This window comes from Bufo bufo, chromosome 2 (genome assembly GCF_905171765.1).
Source record: "Bufo bufo chromosome 2, aBufBuf1.1, whole genome shotgun sequence".
Lineage (NCBI taxonomy): Eukaryota > Metazoa > Chordata > Amphibia > Anura > Bufonidae > Bufo > Bufo bufo.
In genome coordinates, this window is record NC_053390.1 from 372,438,167 (window position 1) to 372,450,788 (window position 12,622).

At 44.0% G+C, this 12,622-nt stretch overlaps 1 protein-coding gene across 1 annotated transcript in view; it reads right to left on the reverse strand.

Moving 5' to 3' along the window:
• The window catches only part of FREM1 (FRAS1 related extracellular matrix 1), a 244,676-nt gene that overhangs the window by 144,021 nt on the left and 88,033 nt on the right, over positions 1-12,622 (reverse strand). The window contains 2 exon segments of the mRNA XM_040417167.1: positions 277-600; positions 11,904-12,103. Coding sequence (XP_040273101.1) covers positions 277-600; positions 11,904-12,103 — 524 coding nt within the window.

Below are 12,622 nucleotides of genomic sequence, written 5' to 3' on the forward strand. Positions count from 1 at the left end.
TTGGTCACATGACACAGCTAAGGATTATAACGGAGGTTATAACTCACAAATACAGTCACTAGTAAAAAAAATAAATAAAATACCTTTACTACAGTTTACATCATATACCTCTCTAACAGGTCAGATAATAAAATTTTAGTTTAATATTTCTTAACATTAATGTCTCATAGTAAATAGTGAACTATAAAGCAAATAAATTATTTTTATGCAAAAGATTTTTTTTAAAAAGCAGTAAACATTATATGTCCAGTTAACAGTAAGTTGCAAGTTTGTTACCTCTATGTTTCTTCTTTCAACATGACTGCTGTTTGGTGGTTGATATGCAATGAGCATGTCATTGAGATCTTTCCATGTGAAGGATGTAATAGGCTTGGTATGATCACTAAGATGAGTAATGAATCCTTTATGAGGAGGGACTGTGATGTTGAAGACTAGCAGGGGTTTGCTTGTTTCGCTGTCCTCTGCATCAAGTGCTGCAGTGGTGAAGGGAGTGAGGATGAACTGGTCCACTTCTAAAATAAACATTGACATGAAGGCTGCTTTGGGGATCTGATTGGGTAAAGCATCTCGAATGTGAATGGGAATCCATGCATGTTCAGACTGAAAAAGATATTCAGTTATGTCATAAATGGTAAAACGCTAATGATTTAAATATCCAAAAAGATGTGTCATTAAATTATAAGATTTTATTGTGGTTAATCACTTGCCTCAGAGCTCACGTGTTTGAACAGCACATGATTAGGACATTACTAGCAGTGACTTGTTGTTCAAGCACCTGTGACTGTTGAGGCCAATGATTGGCAACAGTGGTCATGGGACAAAGTCCTGCAGGGGTACTGCTGTGGTCATGGCAGAACCACTGACAGATGAGTGGTTTTTTTTGTTTTTTTTTTACTTAGGTACATAGGGATTATGAACTTTTTGGGGCTGTCACTTTCTAGGACAGATAACCCATTTAAACCTCCCATTTTAAATTACTAGAGGTATATATTTGGTTTTTCTCCTCTGCATGAGATCATAAAACACATGATTGATAATAAACATGTTAAACCTACCCACACCATGCTATAATAGTAAAGCAGTGAGAAAGTTGCAACACACTGTACTTTAATGGAGCAGGGATGGTGTGGGCAGTGGGCACAGCCCCGTCAGCAGCATGTGTCTACTGTAATGGGTGGGATTGGAGATAACTTACATCTCTGATGCTTAACCTGTTGGATTTTACTGTCAGTAGTGACCACAGCACATAAGCAGTTTTACAGAGAGAGACCCATCTGCAAGTGGAAACCTAATAAGAACTGCCAGGTCTGCTATATAAATAGAAGACTATTAGGCTGCCTGTCAGTGTAAACTGACAGGCATAATACACATATGACAGTATCAGTTAGTCAAGAAATGTGACAGTCTCAAAGACACTAAGTTACAGAAAGGTCCTAGACTCTATTTTATACTGAATTATAACTTTAATTAGTGCGATTTAAAATATATATATCTGGCAGCCTGATAAGGACAACCCAGCTCACCTATATATCCTTAGTAACCCCTATAGGTCAATTATCTTAGATGTATTAATGGAGATAGAAATAAAAGACCAGGCTAGGGTAGATGGCTTTAGAATTCTATGGTTCAATAATACAGGAAAACTGAAGCCTCAGGTATAACAAGACATTCAATCAATCACATATGGTTACTGTATATTAAATGGGTTCTACAGTTTGTTTTAACTGATGATCTATCCTCCGGATAGATCATCAGCTTCTGATCAGCAGGTGTCCGACACCCGGGACCCCCGCCAATCAGCCGTTTGAGAAGGCAGCGGCACTCCAGCAGCGCCGCGGCCTTCTCACTGTTTACCGCAGGGCCAGTGACGTCACGACTTGTATCAACTGGCCTTGGGGGGGCTAAGCTCCATTCAAGGGAACAGAGCTTAGCTGCGCTCACGTAAGTTGATACTAGTCGTGACGTCACTGGGCCTGTGGTAAACAGTGAGAAGGCTGCGGCGTTGCTGGAGCGCCGCTGCCTTCTCAAACAGCTGATTGGCGGGGGTCCCGGGTGTCGGACACCTGCTGATCAGAAGCTGATGATCTTTCCAGAGGATAGATCATCAGTTAAAACAAACTGTAGAACCCCTTTAAGGTAAGAACAATGATTAGAAATGCTTACTTGTTCCAACCAAAGCAAAGCAGTACATACACAAAATGCTACACTCAAAATACCACTACAGGACTAGTATTTAGACATCTTTTATTTCCAAAATTTCTTTTCTCAACACATTTCTCCTACTTTGTACTCTTGGTTCATCAGGAGTGAACTTGTATATTTTGTACATGACAGATGATCAGACTCATCTTCATAGACAGATTACTCAAAGTACAAAATGTGATGGTATAAATACTGAAATAGATAGATGTCACAAATCCAATGGCAATCATATAATATAGCCTATGACAATCATGGCAACCTCATGCAAATTAACCTCTAAGAGCAATGGTGCATTACTTTTACTACTAGAACGTCAACTCTTTCTGTAACTGCCACGCCCTCTCCACTTTGATTGACAAAATCAGGCAGTGTAAACGTAATTATGCCTGCCTGGTCCTATCAATAAAAAGTGCAGAGGACGCAGCAGTTGCAGAGAGAGCTGAGTTTCTAGGAGTAACGGCAATGCCCCAGTTGCTCCTAGCGGCTCATTTGAATATATAAGAACTTCATTTTTCTCAGCAACATGGGCACATATGAACATGGAACCATCACAGATGCCTTCAGCTGCCAAGTGCACATGTAACAGGTCAGCCAGTGTCATAGGTACAAATATGCTGACAGAGGCCCTTTAAGGATGGGAGACTGGAAGTGCAGATTTCACGGCTGCTTTGCCCATTAAATTAAGGCGCACAATGTCTGTTTACTGACAAATCTGTTCTTCTCAATAAAATTATTGAGAACCATGCCCCGATACAAACAACTTTCAGAAGACCTGAGAATATGTAATATAGAGATACATGAAGCTGGAAAAGGCTGCAAAAGCATTGCTAAATACCTAGGTTGTAAACTTGACTGGTGAAGGGACCTCTGTGTTCTGAAAACTAGTTCATATAATTTTTATGGTTAACCAGTAAAGGCAATACTCCTATAATACCTTTGTCACACAAAAGTATTTAACATCACATAGAAACATTTGGAGGAGATCATTGCTTCTAAAGGGGAATCTACAGCTTATTACATTCAAGGGTTCATTGACTTTTTCTCCCTGCAGTGTGGATGTTTGCTTACTGCACATCACAGCTCAGTCAATCTGCTAAATCCCAACTAAGTTCCAGAATTAGAATGCCATTCTCCTCGGGGTCAGCATTCTAGAAGTGACGCATGATAATGATAACGAGGGGTGTAGCTATAGGGGAAGCAAGGCAAGTGGCTGATTTGGGGCCCAAACTCAGAAGGGGCCCACCCAGGAGGAGTACTATAAGATTTTAGTGTCATGACCCCCTCAACAGTATTATACAATGACAGTATATATAGTGACAGTATACACCGTGACATTACATACAGTATATACTGTACATATAGAAAACAAATGGGGCAGCTGCCGGACCTGGTATGAGCGAGCGAAGAGTGTGGGTCGCACAGGAGGAGGAGCACAGGAGGTTGCAAAGAAGTTTCTGGGGGGCCCTGTTCAAAAATGGGCTGTGAGACCCAGTCATTTCTAGTTACACCACTGATGACAACACTGTCCTGCTCTCTTCATCTTACTTGTTTCTGGCCCACTCCTCAAGTGACTCTACTCTACACCAATCCGTCCACATTGTGGGAGGTTATAATAGAGGATATATTGAAATAGAGAAGTAAAAAAAAATGAATAGTAAAAAAAAAAAAGAACAATAAAAACATAAAGACAGAAATAAAGACTTTGCTGTCATTGGAACTCTCATGGGAGAGAATGGAGAGAGCCATGAATGCGAGCCCACTATTCCATACACTGCAGCTGGCAACTGGGGCCCTGTTTTTGAGAGTCCCAGAAATGGAACCGGCATCTATTAGACTTTAATGGTATATCCTGTGGATATGCCATAAAAGTCTGGAATGGGAATACAATTTAAGGCCTGAATTAGGTCACAACCTTAAAGGCTATTGGGGGGGCAATATTTTTAATAAAGGCCAAATGAAAATGTAATCAAACAAAAATTGCCCCCAAAGGTGTATATAGCCTTTAAAAATACACATGTAGGCTGTAACGGGGAGCCGAAAGCGCACTCGGTCTCCCAGCATCCGCAGACCTGCTGCTTAGCTTCGGGAGCGAGGATCTGTGTTCGGCCTCGTTCCCAGGGCGGCTTTGCTAGCTGGGAGGCTCCCTGCTCCTAGGTCTGCCTTGAGCGCCGAGCTGATCACTCGGTGCTCGACTTGCCTGTCTGTCGGTCACATGACCCTCACTCCCCACTATAAATACAGGCAACCTGCTGGATACAGGTTGCCTGTGATTTTGGTCCCTTAGGCTGTGTATTATTATTGTTATTTGGATTACCTTTGGATTTGACCCTTGATCTGCATCCTGACACCTCTTCTGCCTGCTCCCTGAACCTTGACGCTACCTCTCGGATTTTGACCTCGGCTTGCTTTTGGATTTTGTCTGTGCCTCTTCCCTCGTACTGACGTGACCTCCTGGACTGACCCCGGCTAGTTGACCCGCCTCGCCCTTCCGTTTTTGGTTGTACCTTGCTTGTTCCACCTCTCTGTCCGCTCGAGTGCTACCTCTCATTGGCTGTCCGCTTCCCTGCTGTCTCCATCTCTCTGCTTGCACTTACTCAGGTCAGGGACTGTCACCCAGTTGCGCCTTGTCACCTAGGGCGGGTGGTGCAAGTAGGCAGGGACAGGGGACAGGGTGGCAGCTCAGGGGGTGCACCTCCGCTCTATCTTTATACCCGTGACGCTACCCCGTGACATAGGCATTAAGAATGAGTCGATTCTTTTTTTACAACCAATTCTTTTTTTAACATTCCATGATTTTTTTTTTCCATTGATGTAGCCAGCTAAGGCCAGTCATTGTTATATGAACAGTACATGACTGCTGCTGACCCCGCAGGGACTGGATGGGTACCACGGGGCTGGTGGGAAATTTAAAAAGGTAAGTGACTTTTTGTTCCTAATTTCATACAGCCCCCTACTCTCTGGCATTTAAAAAAAATAATATTGGAATCTCCTTTGCTAACCTGTTAACTACATTCTAGTGTGTGTTAAAATATATATTTTTCTTTTTATTACTTTTATTCAATGAAAAAATGTTTTATGAAAAAAAGTAATTTTTTTTATTTAAAAAAATATTATTTAAAGCACCAAATCATCAGAAAAAGTCACTTTGAACTGTAGATATTCTAATCAGGATTTTTTAAGATAACGGCATGCTTTTATTGTCTGCATTTTGGTTCGTCTAAACTCTGGCAGCTATGCATGCAGTCGGAGGAAATCTTGCACTATACCATGGCATAGGCTATACTGAATGTAAGACTCAGCTCAGGATAAGACATGTCCTAGAGCAGGGGTGCACAACTTTTTCTGTTTGGGGCCTCACAGTCAGATTGAAGGAATACCAAGGGCCGAAAATAAAAGTTAAAGGGATATTACCAACTGAAATACTGTATTTATGGCATTATGTACATACAGTATATACTATAAATGTCTGGTTACACCTCCAGGCTTCCCGTCTAATGGGAGACTATATGAAAAATGCATGTGAGCAGCCATAAGAAAGACATACATGTCTGTCTCCAGATGGTTGGGGGCTGCATAGAATGATATCGAGGGCCGCATGTGGCCCCCGGGCCGTAGGTCGTGTACCCCTGCTGTACAGTCTTTTATACAGACCCACAGTTTATGAATAACTCCATAGGTTACAATGTGGTCTGTGTGCTGCCTAGTCCATACACATAGACTGGAACGTCACATCTGAAAGGAGCCTAACTGACTTACAAATTATTTATCAATCATTTTTAATTGTCAACCCATATTAAATTCATGCAATCCAAATTGTTGAGGACATTCCCCATGTAGCTGGCCAGCTAAGGCCTCTTTCACACTTGCCGGAATTACACGCCGGATCCGGAAAAACGCAAGTGTACTCAAAGCATTTGAAGACGGAGCCGTCTTCAAATTGCGTTCAGTGTTACTATGGCAGCCAGGACGCTATTAAAGTCCTGGTTGCCATAGTAGGAGCGGGGAGCGGGGGAGCGGTATACTTACAGTCCGTGCGGCTCCCGGGGCGCTCCAGAATGACGTCAGAGCGCCCCATGCGCATGGATGACGTGATCCATGCGATCACGTGATCCATGCGCTTGGGGCGCCGTGACGTCACTCTGGAGCGCCCCGGGAGCCGCACGGACGGTAAGTATGCTGCTCCCCCGCTCCCCGCTACATTTTACCATGGCTGCCAGGACTTTAGCGTTCCGGCAGCCATGGTAACCATTCAGAAAAAGCTAAATGTCGGGTCCGGCAATGCGCCGAAACGACATTTAGCTTAAGGCCGGATCCGGATTAATGCCTTTCAATGGGCATTAATTCCGGATCCAGCCTTGCGGCAAGTCTTCAGGATTTTTGGCCGGAGCAAAAAGCGCAGCATGCTGCGGTATTTTCTCCGGCCAAAAAACGTTCCGTTCCGGAACTGAAGACATCCTGATGCATCCTGAACGGATTTCTCTCCATTCAGAATGCATTAGGATAAAACTGATCAGGATTCTTCCGGCATAGAGCCCCGACGACGGAACTCTATGCCGGAAGACAAGAACGCAGGTGTGAAAGAGCCCTAAGACCTGAGAGAGGGGCGGAATCACTCGCAAAAACAGAAATATTTTAGTCTAATGCACTTGTTGTCAAACCATGCATACGGACAAACTGGCCATCCACTAAGATAACCCCTGCCCCACTGTCAATAAATACTTCCATGTCCACAGTTTTGGAATCTAGCGCCACCTTGGCAGGCAGGAGAAATCGGGTACTACCAGTAAAAGAAAAAAGTGCATTCTCAACTACCAAGAGTGAGAAGACGACTAGACACATTAGGACTTTTTTTTTCCTTTTTCACCTTGATGTTTAACATAAGGACATACATTAACAAAATGTCCTCCTTGACCACAGAAAAAGCAAAGTCTTTTCTTAAACCTAAAGTTTTTATCACCTGGTCCAGGTGTGACCTGACCCAATTGCATTGGCTCATCACCGGACACGAGCTCGAGTGTCTCTTTACCCAGAGAGTCAGAAGAGACCGCTTCCCTGTATGATAATACGTCCCGAGCAAGAGGAACTTAAGATCTCTCCCTCAGGCGTCTATCAATACGCTCCGCCAGAGACATGGCCGTCTCCAATGACTCTGGATTTGCGTGAAATGCCAAGGCGTCCTTCAGGTTCTCAGACAGTCCTTGACAAAATTGACTATGGAGAGCTGGGTCATTCCACTCCGTATCAGTTGCTCACCTCCTAAATTCAGAGCAATAGGACTCAGCTGAACACTCTCCCTGCCGAAAGCAACGCAACTTAGATTCGTCCAGGGAAACCTGATCTGGGTCATCGTAAATAAGTCCCAGAGCTCTGAAAAATTCATCTACCGACCGGAGGGATTGTGAACCAGTCGGCAAAGAGAAAGCTCAAGACTGAGCGTCACCTTTCAGCAACAAAATAATCAGGGGCAGACACAAGAAGCAAAGGGCCTCTGTGCAAAGGATGTACCTGCCCCCCCCAATCACACATACAAATATAAACATATATGTGCAAATAAAAAAACATCTTGTGAATATGTTTACAATATGTCACGCCTCTAACTCTGCCCAAAGCATAACTATATTCACCCAGTCCCCATAATGCCCCCACATAGTAATTATTCCCCCTTTGTGCCAGTACATAGTAGTTATGTCCAGATATGTGCCCTCCCTCTCACAGAAGTAATGGTCAGATATGTGCCCCCTCACAGAAGTAATGGTCAGATATGTGCCCCCTTCACAGGAAGTTAAATAAAATATACTCACCTAGTTCTTCATGATCACAGTTCAGCCGCTGGCGCTCCACAGCAGTAGCAGGATGTAGTGTCACACATTGCTCTGCTGGTCTGTGTAGGAGGAGGAGCACAGCAGATTCCCGGCCGCACCGCTCCTCCTCCTACACAGACCAGCAGTGTGATGTGTGACACTACATCCTGCTACTGCTGGGGAGCCAGGTCCATATTTAGATTTGATGCTGCCCTAGGCACTTTAGTGCCAGCTTTCTCCCCCCAATGAAGTCCATAGCTGATGGTAAAATGCTATCAGCTATCCCTCAGGACTCCATCATACACTTGGACAATTAAAGGACTGACCTGTTACCTGTGCGCTCGGCAGCTGAAGGCATCTGTGTTGGTTCCATGTTCTTAAGTGCCTGCATTGCTGAGAAAAGTGATGTTTTATTATATACAAACGGGGGCGTTACCATTACACCTAGAGGCTCCGCTCTCTCTGTAACTGCTGCACTCTCTGCACTTTAACATGGCCCGGTGGGATGACATTTTCACTGCCGGGCCCTGTCAAAGTAGAGACAGCAGAGCTTCTAGGTGTAATGGTAACGCCCCTGTTGCTCCTAGAGGATCATTTGCATATATTCAAATATTCTTTTTTTCCCCTCAATAATGCAGGCATATATGAACATAAGCCCAACACAGACTGGCACTGAAGGGTAGCTTTAGCGCTGCCCTTGCCATTTTACAGGCTAAGGTAGCGCTAAAGCATGTCCATTAGTGCCAGTGACATCACCGGGCTCACTGCCAGGCAGAAGCCACCCCCAAATAGTATCCCCAGTGGTAATAAGGCTCCCTACAGTGCCCTCAGTACTAATAAGGCTTCCCTATAGGGCACCTCTTATAATCTATAAGGCACTTCTATAGAGCCCTCAGTAGTAGTAATGCCCTCCACCACTGCCCACAGTATTTATAATGTTCCCTGCAGTGCCCCCTGTAATTATAATACCTCCTGCCGCACTCCCCGGAGTTATAATCATCTCTGCAGTGCCCCCATAAATTATAATGCCCGTCTCCTCCCTCCATTCTTCTATACCACGCAGTCCCATGTAAATAACTTCACTCCTTTCCCTTCAGTCTTGTATAACATGCAGTCCCATGTAAATAACACCAGTCCGCTCTCTCCAGTCCCATGTAAATAACTTCTCTTCCTTACAGTTTTCTATAACATACAGTCCCATGTAAATAACTTAAATCCCCTCCTTCACCCCCCTCCAAACATAGTCCCATATAAATAACATCACTCCTTAGCCTCCAGTCTTCTAAAATATCCAGTCACATGTAAATAACACCAGTCATCTCCCTCCAATCTTCTATAACTTACAGTCCCATGTAAAAAACATATCTTTCTTAGTCTTCTATAACATACAGTCCTATGTAACTGACACCGCTCCCCTCCCTTCAGCCCCTCTAACATACAGTCCCAGTTAAATAACATATTTCCCTCCCACTCAGCAGGGAGGAGGTATAATAGGGAGAACCACATCTCCCAGCATTTATCTGACACTTACATTCATTCCATGGCATCACAGGTCTCCACTGCTGAGCGCTGCCTCTTTCTGCACTGGTGACATGACAGTGACCTCATCACAGGTCCTACCTCCACTTCCACTGCTGATAAGATCACATGACTATGATCTCATCGAAGGTTCTTCAGCTATGGAGTGTAGACACAAACCTGCAGCAGATTCACAGTAAGTGCTAATCAGACCCCCCAAAAAAACTCCACCCCTTCCCGACCTCCACACCAAAGTGCCCAGGTTACCCTGTTGTCAGAGGTAGGGAATGAAAAATGTGATAAGATAAAAAATAAATGCTTCTGCTGGCACTGGGATGGGCCCCCTCCCTTGCTGGGCCCCTGTGCAGCTGAACTAGCTGCACAGGCTGTATGTCCGCCCCTGGTAATAATCCCCACTCTCTGGCTCTCGTCCCCAGAAGAGCTAGGACGCAGTCTGAAATATAATTAGCACGATTCCCTGAACCAAGCAAAGTTGTCACTTCCCCCGGAAAACCTATCCGGGAAAGCAACCTTCAGTTCAGGGCAGGCCTGTTTCCCGCTGCCGTAACCCACCACCTGTGGTTTCTGAAACAGCCACCTTCCAAAGACAGCCCCTGCATACGATCGACCAGTGCAGAAACAGTATCCATAGCTGCACTGATAAAACAAAGGATAACGGTTTCGGCGGTTGATAATGTCACAGGTTACGGGGAAGGGAAAACACCAAATACACACCACAACAAACAGACAACAATCTAGGCCTCAAAAGCAAAGGAAGAGGGATGGTGACCTCCTAGTAATCCCTAGGCCTTTTCCTAACTCCTGCCAGTATGAGCAGATCCTGATGGTGGAAATACTCATACACCAAATACCTAAAGCCCTGCTAAAACTGACGAGCCTAGGATAGGTAGCAGGGGATGAGACAGCTGGTTCCTTCCAGAATTAAGGAACCTGCGTCTCCCTGAGGCCTAGAAACAACACACACCAGATAAGAAACAGTGAAGGCAACAAGTACTTAGCTTAGAGATGTATGGAGAAGCAGGAGATCCAAGACAAACCAGCACTAGCAACTCCAAGCAGAAACTATCAACCACATGGTCAGCAGTGTGAGGCGGATCTAAATAGAGCCTCATCACTGATAATGAGCGGCACCTGCGGAGAGGTGAGATCTGCCAAACAACATACATAGAGGAAAACAGAGAGACCTGTCAGATAGCCTCACGTGCATCAAGTCTATCCGATCTTCTCACCTCTCTCACAGGAGGGACCGTGACAATACATCAGTTACATGTTGACTTAGTATCCTCAGCCAATATTTGTTCATTTACTTAAATGTAACATTTCACATTTTTATGTTGCTGTATGCAAAAAAGAACATGATTTATCTGTGAAAATGTCATGTGAAAATGTTGTTTGTGATTTTTAACTGAAGAGGAGGTTGGCAACCCTGTTCCCAATTATATATTTTCCTTCATCTGAGTTAAAGCCCTTTTATACTGGCCAAGCATAGGTGAAATAATCGCTAACAAGCGTTTGTAGGAACGCTCATTAGCGATTATCTGCTGGCGTAAAGGTGCTACCGATTACCCAATGAACGGACAAAACACTCGTTCATCGGGTAATAAGATCGTTTATGTGGTCACCGAAATAATCATTTGCTGCCAGCAGATAGTGCCATCTAAACAGCCTCTGCTGTTCGAACGATCACTTCCTTCCCGGCAATCGTCTGCTATATCTAGCAGTGTAAAAGAGCCTTTAGGCTCTTACTAACCCAACTAGAGGACCATCTGATATGACTCAAGGGCCCAACTACAATAGAGCCAATAGATTCCTACACCAGAGCCTACGAGGACTCTTTTTAGATGAACTACTGATCCTTGTTGATGTCCTCTATGTGCACGGATAAGTAAGACCAGATATGCATTGCTTTTGAATACTTAAAAAGGGAACCTAATTGACTCTGGCAGGTCTAAGGTAACTTATTTTTTTTTCCATGGGTTTGGAAATAATACAGTGAATACTGGACATCTCTGCCACTTAAAAATATGACAAATACCTTTCACGTGTTCTCACAAGATTATAAAAAATAACAATTTCAGCTAGAAGCTAGAAATTAATGTTGGCTCTTCTTTTTGACCATATGGCACAAGCCTGGCAAAGCCAAAGCCCTCACTCTCTATCTCAATACCCTGGCCAAGCCAAAGTGTCATATTGGCGCTGCACTTTAACTGGCACCCAGCACTTGGGGAAAATGCCTCACCAGCCCCACCCTAGCTACGCATCTGGTTGGCCCATGAAAAATTTGTAATGCTATACACAGAATAATCAGATTATTTTCATGAGATGTCAAGAATCTATGAAACATTCTAAAAGTAATCGTACCTTGTACAAAGCTTTGCTCCGGGTGTCAGTAAGGTCCAATCTGATACTGATGTAGTCAATATTTGGGGATGGGGGGTCTAAATGCTGGTATCGCACCCCCATAAGAAGAAATTCCTCACAGCTGGCTTTTATTGTGTTCTGTAACTTTTTTAGCCCTTGAATACAGCCTCCACTTTTGCACAGAGGACTTAGCTTATGGTCTGAAAAAGAAAAAAAAAAGATGATATGTTTTCTGTTTTTTCAGAAAATGGCTTGGAATGCCTGCTCGCCCAATCACTGGCCACAATGAAGACTTACCTCACCTCTGATTCGCTGAGTGGGCCTTCCACAACATGGACCACAGCATGTTCAACCAGTTATCTGCATAATGATCCTCTGTTAAGTGCACAGTGGCCAGTATGAATAGCTGCCCTGCTTTTCAGGGAGGGGTAAGAGCCGCCTCAATAAAGTAGCACTATAGCAGAGAAGAGTAAGACCCCTTCTGCTGGAGGTATAAGAAGGTACTACAGTATATTGTTAGCTGCTAGAGGGAGAAGAAGACCAATTCTGTCTAGATCCACTGTCAGCAGCACAGATTAGTAGCACCAACAAGGCTGGATACATCGAAGCAAAAACAATGAAAACATATTTTGTAGCTAGAAACACTGCAAATTACTTTAAAACGACTATCTACAGCCTTTCAGGTCTTTCGATATAAAACTCCACTATATTATCACTGT